We start from the raw sequence: 18978 nt of genomic DNA on the forward strand, positions 1-18978 counted from the left end.
TCTGTCTCTCATCCACACTGCTGGCACACACTCAGCAGCCAATCATACAGGAGGGCATTCATGCAGTCAGTCAGCCAATCAGGCACACAGTGCATTCAGGCCACACTCCTCCCTTTCAGACACTCACAACAAGGAATGTGGATTGGGACAAGTACCCAGCCATTCAACACTACACACTGCATTCAGGCCAGTTTCGGGCAGGGCTGTCTCAGTCTTTGTCTCTCATGCCAGAAACCAGACAACCACAACAAGGAGTGTATATTGGTCACACACTCCATTCACCCAGGTCCCACCCACAGGAGGTACCCACAACATACAGTCACTGGGAAGGCTCCAGTCAGTCTAGCTGGGCCTTCACAACAACACCATATATGGAACTTCCACCCAACAGCCAGTCAGGGGGAAGGGACAGAGTCAGGGCTCCCAGGACTTTGGGAAACAAGGTAACAGGCAATAGAAAGCAAGAGGCCACAGGGGCCATCTTGTTTCCTATCAGGAATCAACTGATCCCAATGGCAGGCCCTGGGTATCCCAAAATGGAGGATACCCAGAGCACCTGTCAAATTCAGCATGGAGATGCCACCAGCCCATACCCTGCTCTGTGGGCCACCCACAGGTGCCCAAAAACATACACTAGGGGCACAGGGTTGTACCCCTACCCACGGTGCCATAAGGGTATCCCATGGGTCTGTTCACCAAACCAAAAGAGAGAGCTGCATTGCCAGGAGTCCCACATGGACTCCTGGGCAGAAAACATGACAGAACACACGATAAAAAGCAGTAAAGGACAAGGATTCAGAGGCCCTGTCCCTCTGATGCATTTCCAGCATCACATTGCCCCCCCCCCAGACTGAGGTGGAGGGTGTCTAATCTCCCACGGGATAGACACCCTCATCCGGACGGTCAACATACCTTCTGGAAAGGCCATCTGCATTATCGTGACTCTTCCCTGGTCTGTGCTCTATGGTGAAGTCTAGCCCTTGCAGGCTAATGGACCACCTGAGCAATTTCGGATTCTCACCCTTCATCTGCATAAGCCACTTCAGGGGCTTATGATCTGTTTGGACCTTGAAGGTAGACCCCGTAAGGTAGGGCCTAAAACGCCTTAGGCTCCAAACTATGCTAAAACACTCCTTTGCAACAGTAGCCCACCTAAGTTCTCTACCCTTGAGTTGTCTACTAATGAATATGATAGGATGTTCGCTCCCTTTGTCATCTAACTGGGACAAGACAGCTCCAATTCCGGTGTCACAGGCATCCGTCTGGACGATAAAGGGTCGGCTGTAGTCGGGCGCACACAACACAGGTGCCCTACACAGACTTTCTTTCAAGCCATCAAAGGCCCTCTGACAGTCTTCGGTCCAATTAACCTTCCTAGGCTGTTTGGGTGAAGTTAGAGCTGTCAGAGGTGCAGCTATGGTTCCATAGTCTGCCATGAAATTGCGATAGTACCCAGTGAGGCCCAAAAAGGCTCTCGCCTGGGTTTGAGTAGTGGGAGTCTCCCAGTTCTGTACATCCTGTACTTTACTGGAGAGAGGTTGGATTTGACCCCCTCCTACCTCATGACCAAGATAGGTAACTTTCCCCTGAGCTATCTGGCACTTGGTGGCCTTGATAGTGAGTTTAGCCCTTTTCAAGGCCTGCAACACCTTATCTAGATGTGTCAAATGCTCTTCCCAGCTGGAACTGTAGACGGCAATGTCGTCTAAGTAAGCCACACAAAAGGCTTCCAGCCCACTGAGCGCATGGTTGACCAATCTCTGGAAGGTGGCATCCCTCAGGTGTTGAGAAGGCCGTCTTTTCCTTGGCATGGTCCGTCAGAGCTCTTTGCCAATAGCCTGAGGTAAGGTCAAAGGTGCTCACAAATTTGGCAGCACCTATGGTGTCCACGAGCTCATCAGCCCTGGGCAATGGGTGCGCGTCAGTTTTGGTGACGGCATTGACTCCTCGGTAGTCCACACAGAACCTCCAATCCTTGGTACCCGCCTGGGAACTTGCCTTGGGGACAAGGACCACTGGACTGGACCAGGGACTGGTTGAGGGTTAAATAACACTAAGATCCAACATCTTGGTGACCTCAGCCTGGATGTGGTTCTTGACGGTATCTGACATACGGTAGCACCTGCTTTTGACAGGCACACTGTCACCAGTGTCAATTTCATGCCTACACCACGGTGTAAGGCCTGGCGTCAGTGAAAACAGAGAGGCATACTGTTGGAGCAAAGCCCTGCAGGCCCTCTGTTGCTCTGTTGTCAAATCTGGAGAGAGATGTACTCCCTCCACTGAGCCATCCTGAGGGTTGCTATGCAGCAAATCAGGAAGGGGCTCACTCTCATCCTCTTCTTGCCCTGAAGCTAGCAAGAGACATGAGACTTCTGCTCGCCGGTGGAAAGGCTTGAGCCTGTTGACATGGAATATCTGAGGGGCTACCCCAGAGGCTCCCATGTCAACCAGATAATTGACTTCGCCCATCTTGGAGATGATCCTGAAGGGTCCAGTCCACTTGTCTGCCAAAGCTCTAGGCTTGGTAGGCTCCATCACAAGGATTTCCTGTCCCGGAGTCCAATCCACTTGCGAGGCTTTAAGGTCATGCCAGTACTTATTCAATTCCTGGCTGGCCTTGAGATTTGCTGTTGCCTGACCCATCATCTGTGTCATCCTCCGTCTGAGGCCTAACACATAGTCCCCCACTTGCTTGGCGGGACCTGGAGGGGTGGCTTCCAAGCCTTCTCTGATCAAGGCGAGGGCCCCCCTCACAGGATGTCCAAAGAGTAACTCAAAGGGGCTGAAACCAACACCCTCTTGAGGTACCTCTCTGTAAGCAAACAGCAGGCATGGCAGGAGGAGATCCCATTTCCTCCTTAGGGGTTCTTCCAAAGCCCCTAGCATGCCCTTGAGTTTTATTAAATCTCTCAACCAGACCATTGGTCTGGGGGTGGTAAGAGGTGGAGAACTTGTAGGTTACCCCGCACTCTTTCCACATGGTTTTCATGTAACTAGACATGAAGTTGGATCCTCTGTCAGAGACAACCTCCTTGGGGAATCCAACACAGGTGAAAATGCCCAGGAGAGCCCTGGCAACCACCTTGGCAGTAACAGTCCGAAGGGGTATTGCCTCAGGGTACCTGGTGGCATGATCTACCAAGACCAGGATGAACCGATGTCCACCTAAAGTGGGAAGGTCAAGGGGACCGACTATGTCGATGCCCACCCTCTCAAATGGTGTGCCAACCACTGGCAATGGCTGCAGTGGGGCAATGACACTGCCTCCAGTCTTGCCAGACAACTGACAAGTTGGGCAGGTCCTGAGGTGGGACTCCACCTCTACTCCCATCCGTGGCCAGTAGAAATGGGCAGAGAGCCTCTGCTTAGTCTTCTTGGTCCCAAGATGACCAGCCAAGGGCACCTCATGTGCCAACTGCAGTAGGAAGGGCCTGTAAACCTGGGGTACCATCAACCTCTTGAGGGCACCAGGTTCAGGCTTAGTGGGCTCACTAACAAGGAGCTCACCCACCCAATAAATCCGGAACGTCCTAGGCACTTCTCCTTGTGCCTGGGACAGGGCCTGTTTCCTCAGTCCCTCGAGAGAGTGGCACTCTCTCTGTCCCTTACAGAAGTCTGCCCGGGAGGGTCCCCCTTCAGCTAACAAGCATTGAAGGTCGGGATGATCCTCCGGGTTGAGAACCTCTCCCACAGGAGAGTCTTCTGTCTCTTCTCCCACAGGAGTTGAGTTTGGGTTTTCCACTGGACCCAGCCCGTCCGGAGCATGGATCCCAATGGGTGCTGTCGGAACAGCAGGAAGAGAAGGTGTTCCCTCCACAGAGGTGGCCTTCTTGGTCTTCCTTCTTCTTGCCTTAGGCCTCGCCTTTGGCTCGGGTACCTGATTCACAGCCAGACCCGGTGTCACCTGTGACCTAGTGACTGCAGCAGCAGTCATGGGAAGACCATCCGAGATCAACCCCAACTCTACTAGATCATTTCCTAACAGAATGTTAGCAGGGACATTGTCCTGAACCAGGACAGGAAGCTTTGCTGTCTTGTCTCCAATCATGAGTGTGACTAAGGCTACAGGCGATACTTTGGGAGGCCCACCAGCTAACCTGGTGGTTCTCAGAGGAGCACCTACATAGTCCTCTGGCTTGAGCAGGGTCCTGTCCACCACTGTCATGCTTGCCCCAGTGTCTCTCAAACCAGTAGAAGGCTGGCCATTCAAGAGGACACTTCTCAGAAACCTACGGGTGTTCTGTGGGATAGTTGCCAGTACTTCTGCATGCTGGTCCCAGGCCCCAAGGGACACTAAGGAAATCTCTACCGGAGCACCAAATGTGATCCCGGTAGAGGAGGGGAGGACAGTGGCCTCTACCTCAGACACGGGGTAAAGGTAGGTCAGGCTGACAGCCTGTACTCCAAGTGCCTTACCTTTACACTTGGAGTCACCCCTTTTGTGATCCAGAGCCCCACAGTCCCAACAAGCGCCAGGAGTGCGGGGTACGGTACTGGAACCACTGGGAGCCTGCTTTGCAGCAGGTGGACCACTACTCTTATTCCCACCCACAGATGACTTATCCCCACTAGATTTTTGGGTCTTGGGAGAGGAAGGTTTAGGTTTACCCGACTGTGACTGCTTGTGGGACTCCTCAGCTTTCTGAGAGGCCCCCTTTTCTTAGTCCTTGTCCTTCCCACTGGAGTCCTTAGGGGATACCCGGTGGGAGACCCACTTGTCAGCCAACCTAGCCAGCTTAAAGGGGTCCAAAATGTTCTGGTCAGCTACATACTGACGCAGCTCTGGTGAACAGGCTTCAGAAAAATGCTCAAAAAACAAGAGGTGGGACAATTCAACAAAAGTCTTAACCTTGTATCCATCGATCCACCCCATCATGTTCATGTGCGCAGCACTCACCCAGTCAACCCAAGACACATTCTCTCTTTTCTTAAAATCCCTGAACCTTCTAAGGTATTGGGTAGGTGTCTTGCCAAACTTGGCAATCAAAGCAGACTTCATACACTCATACTGACCCCTTTCTTCCACACTCAGCTTCAGAATACAGTCATATCCAGTCTGAGGCACTCTGCTTAACAAACACTTAGCCCAATCTCTTTTATCAACATCATGAATCGCACAAGCCATTTCAAACGCTTCAATCCATTGGAGGATATCTGAACCCTCCACAAATACACCAACCAAATCTTTCATAAACTTGGTGGCTGGGGACCTGACACTCTCACTGGTTTTAGCTGAAGTCTCCACTCTAGCTTTCTCTAGCTGGATTCTCTGACATTCAGTGTCCTGGCTCTTGAGTTCAAGGTCCTTATTTCTGAGTTCAAGATCCCTTTTCTTGAGCTCCACTTGTTGAGCCAACTCCTCTTTCTTAAGTTCAGCATCTATTTCCAACTTGCGGTATTCAAAGTCCAATTTCATCCTTAATAACTCAAGCTCCAAGGAATTGCTGGGGTTTGGAACGCAGAAACCCCAGGGGCAGAGTCCTCATTGGTTGCATTCCCCCCCTCATCAAGAGTTTCACCATCAGTCTGGTAGTCCACCAGGGCAGCTATCAGCTCAGCCCTAGACTTATCCACAAAGTCTAACTCCCTGGCTTCACAAGCACTCTGGAGAGCCTCCAAGCTCATCCGAGTCAATTTGCCATTTGCAATAGACTCCATTGTTTGTAATGCAGTTATCTTGTACACAACTAAACCTTAATTTAATAAAGTGCAGATATTTTGTAAGTGGCACGGTTATACAATGATTCTTAAAACCATAAGCATCCCACCACTGCCACCAGTGTAAAGGACCGGTAGGGGGTGTTTGTACTTCTGCTCTCTATATGGTAGAAGAGAGGCACAGAAGACCCCAGCCAAGATTCTCTATTACGGTAGCAATGGACGAGCAATCAAGGCCTAGCTTCTCAGGAGGTGATGCAGGCTGGTTCTTAAGTACAGTGTAGTCCCCAAGCCCCCACAAAGGACTGTCCACACACTGTATTGGTTAGAACACAGTCTTTATAAAATCAATATTCAAGGTTATGTACACTTATCATAATAACTCACTTTGTACTTAGGAAAATCAACAATGGCAAATATATACAATTCTAAAGTGGTACCACCCTTTGTATTAGATCTTATTAAAGTGCATCAACAATACTGTAACAATGTCACACAGATCAATAGAGTGAAACCAGCAATAGAGAGAGGAGAGAAAATAAGATGGTTGAGCAATAGGCAGAATACTGGCCCCTACAACTAGACACAGTTCTGTGTGGAGATCCCCCCCACCTGGGCAACCTGTAAAATAAAGATATAGCACAAGCCCAGTCCATATATTGTTCTGCAAGTCTTATTCCCTCCTATAATGTTTTTACCCCCCCAATGTACCAGGTGGAGTCGAGTTCTTCGAAGAGGCGTCGACAGACCCTTCTTGAGCGACCCCCTTTCAAGCGGGAGTCACAGATCGTCAAGAGGCGTCGAGAAGCGTCGAGTAACTCAGCGTTCGGCGGCGGGGAATCGACGGCCCTTCTTGAATGCCTTCCCTTTCAAGCGGGAGACACGGGGCATCGAACGCCCGTCGACAAACAGGGTAGAACGGCTTTGATGAGGCGGCAGCTTCGTCCGAGCGGTGCTCGTCGGCGTCGGAGCGTCGGCGTCCTGCAAGGCAGAGGCGTGCGGGGCACCTCGGTGACAATAGTTCTGGACCGCAAAGATTGTGGAGACGGAGGCCCAGCAAGGGCGTCGAGTCGTTCGAGTCTTTGTGGTCTTCGGGTGGCGGGAAACCCACCGGCAGGTTTCTCCTCGGCGCGTTGGTCGTCCTCGACTTTCTCCGGCAGGATAAAGCGGTCGACGGTGCGGATGAGGGAGTCCTTCGATTCGAATGTTCTTAGGCAAGGAGCGGACAGCTCCGGTCGTCGGTGGCACGGCGTCGAGTGGTTCCCACGGCTGGGCAACACAACTTCGACGGGCCTCCAGCGGTTACACAAACCTGCGAACCCTGGTCGACGGCAATGGACTTCGACAGCAGCGATGTCCGGGTGCTTCACTTCGATCTCCTCGGCAGTCCCGTCTCGGGTCGGCAGCCTTTCGAGGGTCTGTCTTCCAGGGCGCTTCGGCGAAGATGGAGCGGTGCTCGATGGTCCCTCGGAGCACGGGAAGAGGGCGCCTTACCAGGTCCTCTCTCGGGTCAGTCTTCGATTTCGGCAGCCTTCGGATCGGTCGAAGCAAATGCAACAGCAGGTCTTCTTCTTCCAGCTGGATGTCGAGGATCAGCAGTTCCAGTTACTCTTAGAGTGGAGACTCAACTCCAAAACGCTTCTGAATGCTTCTGAACGCTTCTGAACCAATTACCAGTGGTGAGAGGTCCCCAGATATACTATTCTGTCTCTCATCCACACTGCTGGCACACACTCAGCAGCCAATCATACAGGAGGGCATTCATGCAGTCAGCCAGCCAATCAGGGACACAGTGAATTCAGGCCACACTCCTCCCTTTCAGAAACTCACAACAAGGAATGTGGATTGGGACAAGTACCCAGCCATTCAACACTACACACTGCATTCAGGCCAGTTTCGGGCAGGGCTGTCTCAGTCTTTGTCTCTCATGCCAGAAACCAGACAACCACAACAAGGAGTGTATATTGGTCACACACTCCATTCACAGGAGGTACCCACAACATACAGTCACTGGGAAGGCTCCAGTCAGTCTAGCTGGGCCTTCACAAAAACACCACATATGGAACTTCCACCCAATAGCCAGTCAGGGGGAAGGGACAGAGTCCGGGCTTCCCAGGACTTTGGGAAACAAGGTAACAGGCAATAGAAAGCAAGAGGCCACAGGGGCCATCTTGTTTCCTATCAGGAATCAACTGATCCCAATGGCAGGGCCTGGGTATCGCAAAATGGAGGATACCCGGAGCACCTGTCAAATTCAGCATTGAGCTGCCACCAGCCCATACCCTGCTCTGTGGGCCACTACCCATGGGTGCCATAAGGGTATCCCATGGGTCTGTTCACCAAACCAAAGGAGAGAGCTGCACTGCCAGGAGTCCCACATGGACTCCTGGGCAGAAAACATGACAGAACACACGATAAAAAGCAGTAAAGGACAAGGATTCAGAGGCCCTGTCCCTCTGATGCATTTCCAGCATCACATGCACACTTCTCACTTCAGACCTGGGAATGCCAAGTGTACGAATCGTGTGAGAGTGCCAAGGACTCGGAATACAACAGCAACCTGACGGCGGTGACAGAGCAAGGGTCCTGGGTAGGCTGATCAGTCCACTGGATGGCCCAAGGACGCTTCCGAAGGCTTACGTGCAGGAGATGATGAAGATGCTGAGAATAGTTGTTCCCACTATTCCAAAGGGCCGAAGTACCAGTACAGGCCTTCTCGTTCGATCAGAGGCAGAATGGTCTCACAGGGCGACAGCAGTGTTGAGGAACAGTCCTTCAGCGGGTCACCAGCAATTCCTCGGTTCAGCCTCTTAGCTGCAGGATACTTGCTCCTTTATCCGTCGTTCGTAAGAACTCAGAAGATCGACATGGTAGTGGTGTTTCCAGCCTCCTCTTATCCAGAGTTCTCTTTGCGCCAAAACAGAGAGGACCCAATGGGAGATCTGCTCACAAAACACTCACACCATACGTGGACCTATCACGGACCACGGTGGTCCCAGGCATTCAAGACACACTAGACTCTCTGGCACCCAGGATGTGTATTGGGACCAGACATCCCAGCCCACATCCAGGAGGCACACACAAGGCATGCAGAAGCCCGCGAAAGCATCTGTTTCGCGGGAAAGTACATGCCCAAATAAGAATGGCCCCGGGTCAGCTCGACCTGGGGAAGGTGAAGGGGCAAGCCGGTCAACGGAGAGGACAAAGAACCTCGTGGCATGGCCATTTTGGCCAAACACGAGAAGCGCGGTTAACAGGGCAAAAGGGAGTTCAAAACACAAAGAAACGAACGCTGCCACCAGTCCCGTCCGTGACATACTTGCACAGTTCGTTCTCAATCCATTGAGAGTTTCTAGGGCCTGTAGAATGACTAGAGACCCAAGAGTGCGGTAATGTAAGTTACGGTGCACTCTTGTGCCATGTTGCGCGAAAGCTGCAACATGAGAAAAGAACTACGGAAAACGTTTCCCGGTACTGACTGTCTTAAGGGCATGTCAGTTTCCCCGTAAGAATGGAGCGAAAGCCCAGAGGAGTGCGACGGAAGGCTGCGCTGCTCTGGCAAAGTCTAGATCAGGGTGTAAAACAACAGCAAAAGGTTTGGGGGTTGCCACATGGAAGGAAAATTACCTACAATATGAAATCTTTCCTAACAGGTAGCACACTGACCAGTTCACTCGAAGCGGTCACAGAAGTTCAGATAACACGACGAAGAGCAGATTAGCATCGGTCACCAGGCTTCTCGAGTAGCACGTTCATGAGTTGACTTGCAGTGCTCAAAGATCTTCTCATGATTAATATCAAGTGGTTTATAAAGAATTACAAAAAGGGGTGTGTTTGTGAATGAATGACGTGTATATGTCGTGCTATTATGTGTATTGCAGGGGCGCGGCCTGCTTGAAGGGGAGCCTGCCTGGAGACACTGGGTTTGAGGAGGCCATGCGTAAGATACCTTTTGAAGTGTACGTGGTGTTTGGCACCTTGGCCGTTCCCACACCTGCCAGCCCCCCTTGGGAGGGCACAGCCACAGGTGCTAACAGTCATTGATAGTGGAGGGGGGGATGGATGGGCTTGGGGCGTGTAGACAAGGCACCGGAACACTGCTGAATGGAAACACACTTGATTCACTTAAAAACTGAAACAACCATTGATAAAAAATATGTTGTGTTTTATTTGGTTTCTTATTTTGATGGTACATAACTACTGCACATTGTAAAGGTCTGGTTGCAGCACAGCGAGGGAAAATCCCCTGTACTGACCGCTGTCACTGGGGAAAATTTCTCTAATGGCACCAACGACACAGGCGGGTATTACTCGTCGAACGGGGTAGGCCACCAGCCTGTACCACCTGTGAAAAAGAAAGATAGAAACTGTTTTTAAATGACCAATATAAGTGTATTAAACCTTAGTTGTCAATGACAATTCTTGTATCCAATGGCATTTTTGCCAGGACAAATGCTAACTAGACACTGCACAATATTGAACGACTTTTATGCGACTATTACTAGAGAATTGCAAGACTAAACTGATATGACAATGATATATTGAAGTTAAGAGAATATAGGAGACAACCATGAAATAGTAGTGGCCTAAATGGCATCACAACCAGAGTATACTTACTAGTTATTTGGATTAAGAGGGCGAACTGTTGCACGAAGTTCGTGCATAAGCACCATCAAAATCCTCAACACGGAACCTGTGAGGCAGGCTGCCCTGAAGTCTGGAAGCTCGGTAATGCATTGCGGCTGTGGATCGCCTTGCGATATGTAGGACAAGCATCCAGAGTTTTATCGGCAGCAGCAGTTCTCCTCCTCGGTTGGCATTAGCGCGCACCGATTGCAGGTACACCAGATGGAAACACCGTCCATACTACTAGGCCCAGGCTCTTCATCTGTTGAATCGTCCTCCCAACTGTTGTCCGAAGCCCCATTGTTTCCACATCTTTCTCTTTCCAGTAATTCCTCCTCGGAATACTCTGGCTCGTACAGGTAGGGCATTATTGTTTCCATTGTGTGGTAAACAAACAAAAATAATTTATACCTGTGGTACCGGTATCTATTCACACGGGCTACAAGCAACGAAGGTAGCTGATCAGAGCACAGAAACAAGTCACAGAATACTCAAAGAAATACAGTGAGAGGAATGGAAAAGAAAATCTGCTGTTGTGTGTTGTGAAATGGTTTGTTTATACTTATCGAGGAAAGAGCCTTCCTGCCGTTTCCATGGCGACACGTCATTAGCTGAAATGTTGACACGGGACGTGCTTTGGCTTTGTGAAATGGGCGGTACGCGTCTAGTGATGTCAGGCTCAGGGGCGGGGATATGATTTAGTGCCGCAAAGGCAGGTCACCCAGGGCGATGCGGCAAGTGATAAGATTATGATGAGATGCACGCGCCCTGCTGCCTGATTTCGCTTGTGTTCAGGAGACGAAAACTCGGGTAAGGTGCATAGGAAATGTTTGTACAATCGACTTATGATTAAAAACACATGGCTGAACCATAGGGACAATAATATTTCTGACCGCACCATTCCTTTAAAATGGGTCACATGGCTAAGTAGAAAATCAGTAATGTCCAATGCACTTATCAGAAACCCGGGCATTTAAGGTGAAAGAATGTAACGCATGACAACCATGAGCTCACTGGCATTGATGTGTAGCTTTAATATATCAGAAGCAAGGATTGGGAATAACTAAGGTACAAATTAGCGATCATGCTCGACATCCAAAAATGTCATGCACACTCGAACACCACCAAAAAAAGGATTCACATGAAGGGAGTAAGGAAATAATTTTGAACACACATTGCATAAATGAGGTATAACTTTTCATAATATTGTGACTTTCTCCCTCCTTGTGTCTTTCCTCACAAACCCTCCCTATGCCAACCCAATGCTTCTCTATCTTTATTTTTCAATTCATCTTTCATTTCATTTGCATTCCATAATGTTTTTAATTTTGATCCGAATGGATATCATTGATTACCTATGCTAATGGTCTCTTAACAGGGTTGACCTAACATTATGTATGAATATGAAATGTGTTTGTCAATATTATGTAATTCAATACATAATTGTGTATATAAATATGTGGAAACAGCCCCATCTTGAGAAAGACCGAAGTACAGTCGAAACACGCGTTGACAAATGGGCACAAAGTATTAACTTTTTGTTTGCAATAAAATCATTAAATGATTTATCATGAATGACTTTTCTTTAAGACCACACATTTATTTGGCAAACAGCAACTGAATTCAAGTGAATACCTAAGACCTTAATGGAGTAGCGCCATACAGAGGTGCCACAGTGCTACATCTGTCAAAATTCAGGTATGGGGATACCTTTTGGCACCTACTAGTGCGACATTACACGAGTTTAGAGAATCTAGTAAGCGCAGAGTTTTATAGCATACTCCGCTCTTTAGACTCTATTTTAATTTAATTTCTGATCGAAGTAGAGGATGACTGTAATTTCAAAGCAGGATGTTCCAATTTGGACAGCGGTTGGATTGAAAACTACTGTAAATTCTGCATAGGATGTTCCAATGAATGAGTGTGTGAAGACTTTTACATTGTGTATTAAAAATCAAAATGCTTTGCTGTGAGTGTGTTTAACACAGTTTTAATAGAAGTGTCTTGTTGATTCTAGTTTTTACTATCTCCAAGACTTTCCATTTAAATGTTGTTTGTGCGTCTTGTTATATATAGCAAGGATGTACCAATGCAGTGAGGAACTACTTGCTTATCCATATCATGAGAACCATTTGCCATGCTGAGTATATCTCCAGCATTTTCAATGTAGTTCCTCAGCACTCAGTATCTCTGTCTTTTGTCTAGTTTACATTTACATGTTCTTTGGTGAGGTTGCAGGGATACCTATGATGTGCCTTTAGAGTCCTTTTTTACCTTGTGTGCAGCATCCCCTTTTCGAATGGATTATGTCCTCCCAACGTATTCCACATCTTTGACATGTAATGTCCACAGCTGTGCTACTTCGGAAATTTTTCGGCAGAGGGCGTCCTGCGTCAATGACGTTGGGTCGATGTCCCTCGAAGGCCTCTGTCGAGGGCGATGTCACCGGATGTTTTAAATAGGATGCACAGCGCCTGTAGCCTCGGTTCCCTTTTTTTCCGCAAATGTGTTTGCTTTGAGAACTCAGCGCGCCTCGTGTATTCTTCGTGATTGTCATCTACCCCTCCGACTCTGCGGCCTGGCTTTAAGACTTGCCAGGACTGTAAGTCTAAGATGTTGATTACGGACCCGCACCGCATTTGTTTGTGGTGTCTGGGCGAGAGCCATGACACAGACGAATGTTCGAAATGCCAGTCGCTGACTGGTAAGGCCTTGCAAGAGCGTAAGGGGAAGTTACAGGTAGGTCGGGTACTAAACCAAGTTAGTCCCATGAATCTACGACAGGGATGTCCACCGACGATTTGAGGGGTGACTCTCCTCGTCGGAAGGAGTCCCGGGGATCTCTATCCCGGAGTGGGTTCCGCCATTCCTCCTTGTCTAGGCACTCCCGGAAGAGGTGTCACCAGTCGCCTACCCCAACCTCGTCGGATGATGGCTCCTCGAGGAAAGTGGCTTGTCCCACTAAGTCCTCGACTCCGGAAGAGTGGGAGGCCTTCAGGAAGCATATGCTGACGATTTTTCAATCCCAGGGCACAGTTCCGTCCGTGCCTTCGGAAGAAGCTGGCAGGGAACGGTCTCGGTCCGATGCTCGCGCACCTTTGGGCCCGGGTCCTTGGTGCGATACTCATCCGGAACCGTCATGGTCCCGTTCGAACGGTTGATCACCAGACACGTGCTAGATCCAGGTCTCGGTCTTCGTCACCCACGAAAACGCAGAAATCTGGTAACGGCCCGAGTTCGCGTTGACTCAGTCGGTGCCGTGTCCATCGGCACTATGTCCGTCAGATACAGACGTTGAATCTTTGCCTTCACAGCAGCCCTCGGTGCCGTCAACGCCGAAGCCATCGGCGCCCTCAACGCTTTCGGGGCCTTTTGGCCGGAATTTACTGATGGGAGGTCCCTAGTACTGTGGATCCTCCAAGGAAGGCTACAGCCAAGTCTGTGAAGCCGGTTAAGGGATCCAGACCCACTTCTGTCCGTAGGCAGGAGTTCTTCCTTCCTCTGGATATCTGAGGATCAGGAGAGGTCAGATTTGGAATTTGACCCTGTTGAGCCTGATGAGGCGCCTGTCTTTTCTGAGGATAGCCAGTTGGAAGAGTTGCGGCAATCACTCCATCATGCCAGTGGCTTGGACACATCTCCTCAGGTGGAGTTTGGCATGGACACATCTCCTGAGGTGGAGTTTGGAGCCTGGGGCTCATGCTGAGTCCTCTTATAGGCTAGAGTAACTGAATATCTGGGTTGGTCTAGTCCTCCGGATGCATTTGTTCAGGATGACTTGACTGATATTTAGGATCAAGGTCCGTCCACTGACCCAGTGTTGCCTTTTCATTTGACTTTGCAAAAAAGGGTTGCACCTGCTTGGCAGACCCCTGAGTCTCTTCCGGCAGTTAACAAGTTGTTAACTAAAAAATAAACGCCCTTCTAGTAGCGACCCCAGCTACCTATCCACTCACCCCACTCCCGAGAGTTTGGTGGTTCAGCGGCTATGGCCACCTCGAGGCAGGTGGCGTACCCTACCATCCCTCCTGATGGGGACGACAAACGCTTAGATGGTTGGGCACACAAGGTGTTTTCTGTGGGGAGTATGGCGTTGAAGTCAGCCAACTCCACTTGTGCCTTTGCAAGATTTTCACACTCTGTGGAATTGCGTCTCTCTAGCGGCTGAGCATATTCCCAAGGGGGAAGAAAGGGATGGGTTCCTTGCTCCCGTGCAGGATGGCAAGGATGCCATGTGTGAATCCCTTCAGTCTGGGTTGGACACGGCCAACAGTGTTAGCCGGTCCATGGCTGCGAGCACCGTTTTATGCTGGTTTGCCTGGTTTTCGAAAGTCAAGTTTTGCTCTAGATGTACAGGCCCGTCTTCTGAACATGCCCTTTGATGGCTCTTGTATGTTTGGCAGCAAGGCTGACAAGAGCCTTGAGAGGTTGCAGACCTCCAAAGCTGCTGCTAAGACTTTGAGTGCAGCAGTGCATCAACCTCTGCCTTTTCGTCCTAGGGGACAACAGTTGAGGGGTGGTTCCTTTCGTTACTACTCCTCTTTTGGTAGGACGACAGGAGCCGGCAATCAAAAGGGTCAACATAGAAGTACCCGTGGTGGTCAGGGAAATAGAGATGCCAAGGCCGCTCAAGTAGCAGCCTCTTTGCCTTCAGGTGCTGGCACAGCCGCTCCAAAACAACTGAGGCCATGTTCCATTGTTCACCGGTTGGGGGCAGACTGTCTCAGTATGTCGAACTATAACTTTGGATGTGTGGGTTCTGGATACAATAGCCCACGGCTACTGCCTGCCCTTCCTACAACGGCCTCACGACAATCCGCCGGGGAGTCCCTCTTTGAAGCTTCCTGATCCGCTCCTTGTGCAGGAAATCTTAACCAAGCTGCAGAAAGGCGCTATAGAACTAGTGCCTGTATTGGAGAGGAACAAGGGATGGTATTCCCCATATGTTTTGATTCCAAAGAAAGACGGGGGACTGGGACCCATCTTGGACTTGGATTGGTTCAACAAGTTCCTCCGGAAGGACAAGTTCAAGATGGTTACTCTTTCTCAAGTCCTTCAGGCCCTTCGACTTCAAGATTGGTTGGTGTCTCTGGACCTACAGGATGCTTTCTTTCATGTGCCGGTTCATCCAAAGCACAGAAAGTACCTGAGATTTGCGGCTGGCAGCTCTCACTTTCAGTTTCGGGTCCTGACATTTGGATTGACCTCCGCCCCAAGGGTCTTCACCAAGCTAATGGTGGTGGTGGCAGCGTATCTCAGGCAGGAGGGGGGGATTCACGTCTACCCCTACCTGGACGACTGGCTGATCCGAGCTCGTTCTCCCGAGCAAGCTCTGGATCATCTGTCTCACCTGCCGCTCCCTCCACAAGCTGGCCTTCTCCCTCAATCTCAAGAAGTCGCATCTGACTCCTCAACCGCTCCAGTACTTCGGGGCTGTGTGGGACACGTCCTTGGGGGAAGTGTTCGCCTCCCAAGGTGAGGGCTCACCACATTGTACAGATGGTGGACAAATTTCAACATGCCCAGAGTCTTCCAGCTTTCGTATTCTTAAGGTTGCTCGGCCTAATGGCACCCTGCATTTTTCTGGTGCCAGAGGCCGGACTGCGGATGAGATACTTGCGATGGGTCCTCAAGGTGCAGTGGTCCCAATTCTCAGGCAAGATGTCTGATTCCGTTCAGGTTCCACTCTCGGTCTCGCAGGATCTTCTGTGGTGGGCCAGCGAAGGGAATCAGATGAAGGGGGGGCCATTTTGGCAACTTTGGCCGGAGGTGACGACGGTGGTTATGGCAGTGTCATTGATAGTTACCCAATCATGAAAACACAGATTGTGTAAAAACCAATGTTATTAAACAATGGCAAATCTAATTCTAAAGAATTTATTAAATCGAAACCGGGAGAATTACCACAGAAAATCAATAACCAAAGTTGGTGTATACGTGCAATTTAAGTGGATCAATATATTACTCCTGTTATAGTCGCACAGAATAAATCTCAACAGTCCATCAAGGGACCTTTCGAATTTCTAGGATATAATGATACGTCTTCTATCCCATTCTATACTGGGGGGTGATTACAGTAGATGTTAAATTCATGGTCTTTTAGAGCATCTATGACCATTTGCTCTACATGTTTCTGTTTCTGTTCCTGTGCTTTGTTTGCTGAACATTCCTCTGGAGTTATCATAATCAGGATGTATACATTAAGAAACTATGAACAAAAGTGCAACCAATGAATCTGCGTGTAGTTTTTCTTTTAAAACCAGACGTTTTAACTTCCCAACACTGCAATAAAACCATCGAAAATAGCCATTATGGCTATCTATTGGTTAGAGACTTGTCCAATCCTCCTTATCCAATAGTCTATATTGGCACAGCAGGCATAGACTTGTCTTACTGCAGTTGTGTTATGTGCAAAGCGAGCACGCGTTATTGTGTGGTAATGCTGGTATTTATTGTCACAGGCAGTGTAAGTTTGTCCTCCAACAATGGCATGCTGGTTTAAAACACGTGTATAGGCGCTTTACAAATGCCACATCATAAGCACAGCTAAAACGAACAGTCATCCTACACTTGCAGAATACTGACATATATTGAGAAGCATAGGAACTCTGAGACTACTCTTTGGCGAGTTGGCACAGTATAAAAGCCTTTTAACCTATATTATGGGCAAAGGCATCAGCAAAATGTATGAAAATGCTCCGGTCTTCTGTTGGTGACCTGGCATCTTTTTTTCGTTTTTTTTCATTCATTAACCTACCAAACCCACTGTGAATTGTATGGCTTTTACCCACATTTTCACAAAATGCAGTATTTTGACTTGCTATGTTAAATGTCCTCTTTGAGAGAATCCCTCTCCATATCCCCTTCCCTTCACCCCATGCCCAACCTTGCTGCATTTGTTGGAGCTACGCTTGGTTGCTTCTGCACATTTGACGTAAATATGTATGCCCTTCCAGTGGAAGAATTTACCAGCCACCACCGGTTTCAAACAGTTCCATGGTTCTCTGCAAAAGGTTAAATCATAGTCTAATGTTATCTATTGAGAGAAGGCTGTAAAGAGCTTTGCATGTTGTGGGGAGCAGCAATATGCCCTATGTGGTTCCTGTTGTTATAGGACTGCCCCTGACAACGCCTAAACAAATTGTGATGCTCCATGCCATTCACTAAATTGCAGACTATGCGCAGCATGTGACTTTAAAATAGATCAGTGTGCAAAAATAGTATTACTACTAAGTAACATTTTCCAAAGCAAACAGAGCTACCAATGCTGGTCTAAAAGAACATTACTAACCAGTGGCACACAAGATTAAAGCAGTAAAGATCATGCAGTTCACACAGACTGTTTAAGTAACAGGATCTGAGCAGCTTTTATAAACAAATTATTTGAGCCTCTTGCTATTGTTTGTGCTCGCAGATTGACATTCATGAGCTTTAATACTCCAGCGACTATTGTAGACATAATCTTTAGTTGAACAAAGAAGAATATACACACATCTATTTTTCAGACCATTTGCAAGTAAGAACACCTCATGAAAAAACGTGATGTTTTTAATTATCCTATCAAGCAGGCAGGACCTCTACACACAAGCACTTCAAAGTGTAGGAATGCGGGGTGGTTTTGTAGGCCCCACTCGTATGCCTCTCTTAAATTGGGATTACAACAGGATACAGAAACCTCCCACATAAATGTCATGCACCTTTGCAAATTACATCCAAATTTAAAAATTGAAATAGCTGTTCAAATCTGACAGTTTGTCTTTTTCGCAAATGAGCATGAGTCGATAGATGTGTTCACAAGAAACACATTTTACTGCATAAGCTGATGCCCAGCATTGAGGTTGTGTGGATCTTTTTGCAAGAGCACAAGTCTTTATTTGTGGTTGTGATGCACGGCTGTAGCCTGCTAAGTAGTAGACTGGCATGCTTATAGCACCTGTGAAATCTACTGGGCTGAGAAATTTGGACTGCAGCCTTGCACTTAATACTCAAGATGAGATTTGCATGCGCTTGGCTGTGCCTTAGTCAGCAGAGACAATTGTCTGCATCTACCTCGCACACCCACATTGTTGTATAAACACGTTTTCTCATTTTTCACAGATAATTTGCTGTTTGTGATCAACTCTATCAAGCATGAAATTGTCAGTCGAGTACAGATCAAGACCGAACCGGGGGAAAGCAACATGGAACTTAAACTTGGCACACTTCTCAAGGATACCCTTGGTAAGGAAGCTGAATGTTACCAACATCTCTGTATTTATCATTTGTTGATGTCAGAAACCACATTTTCTTCCATAGTCATGGCCATTTGTGCTTTCTTGCAAAAGTCATCAATCCTAGTGTGGACTCCCATATAACTTATACCTTGAGATTTGACAACTGAAATATCCTCAATCAATTCTAAGTTGGGTGTAGTCACGAATGTCCTGATTGTGGCATTGACGGCTATATTATTGATTCTCCAGTGAATTACAGGCCATGGTTCGCTTGCCCAAAGTCAGACTTCACTAAATGTTGTTAAATGAATCGTTCAATGTGTTTATTGATGCCTGGCCCATCAACTAACCTAATTGTACAATCCAGTCAGCTTTTGGGGGATGCCCATGTGCCTTCAATTAATCTTAGTATATTATTTGTATATGTTTGTTCAGTTTGAAATCCTAATCAGATTTTACTCATTGGTGGTCTAAGAGG

At 48.4% G+C, this 18978-nt stretch overlaps 1 protein-coding gene across 2 annotated transcripts in view; it reads left to right on the top strand.

Annotated features, from left to right (window-relative positions):
- The window catches only part of CREBRF (CREB3 regulatory factor), a 741844-nt gene that overhangs the window by 711575 nt on the left and 11291 nt on the right, over window positions 1–18978 (top strand). For both annotated transcript variants that reach the window (XR_011304479.1, XM_069652415.1), the window contains exon 8: window positions 18385–18507. Coding sequence is in view for 1 of the 2 variants with exons in the window: in XM_069652415.1 (XP_069508516.1) it covers window positions 18385–18507 (123 nt within the window). In the remaining variant the exon portion in view is untranslated. The remainder of the gene's footprint in view (window positions 1–18384; window positions 18508–18978) is intronic.

The sequence above is a fragment of the Ambystoma mexicanum genome, chromosome 3p (assembly GCF_040938575.1).
Source record: "Ambystoma mexicanum isolate Mex_15411 chromosome 3p, UKY_AmexF1_1, whole genome shotgun sequence".
NCBI lineage: Eukaryota > Metazoa > Chordata > Amphibia > Caudata > Ambystomatidae > Ambystoma > Ambystoma mexicanum.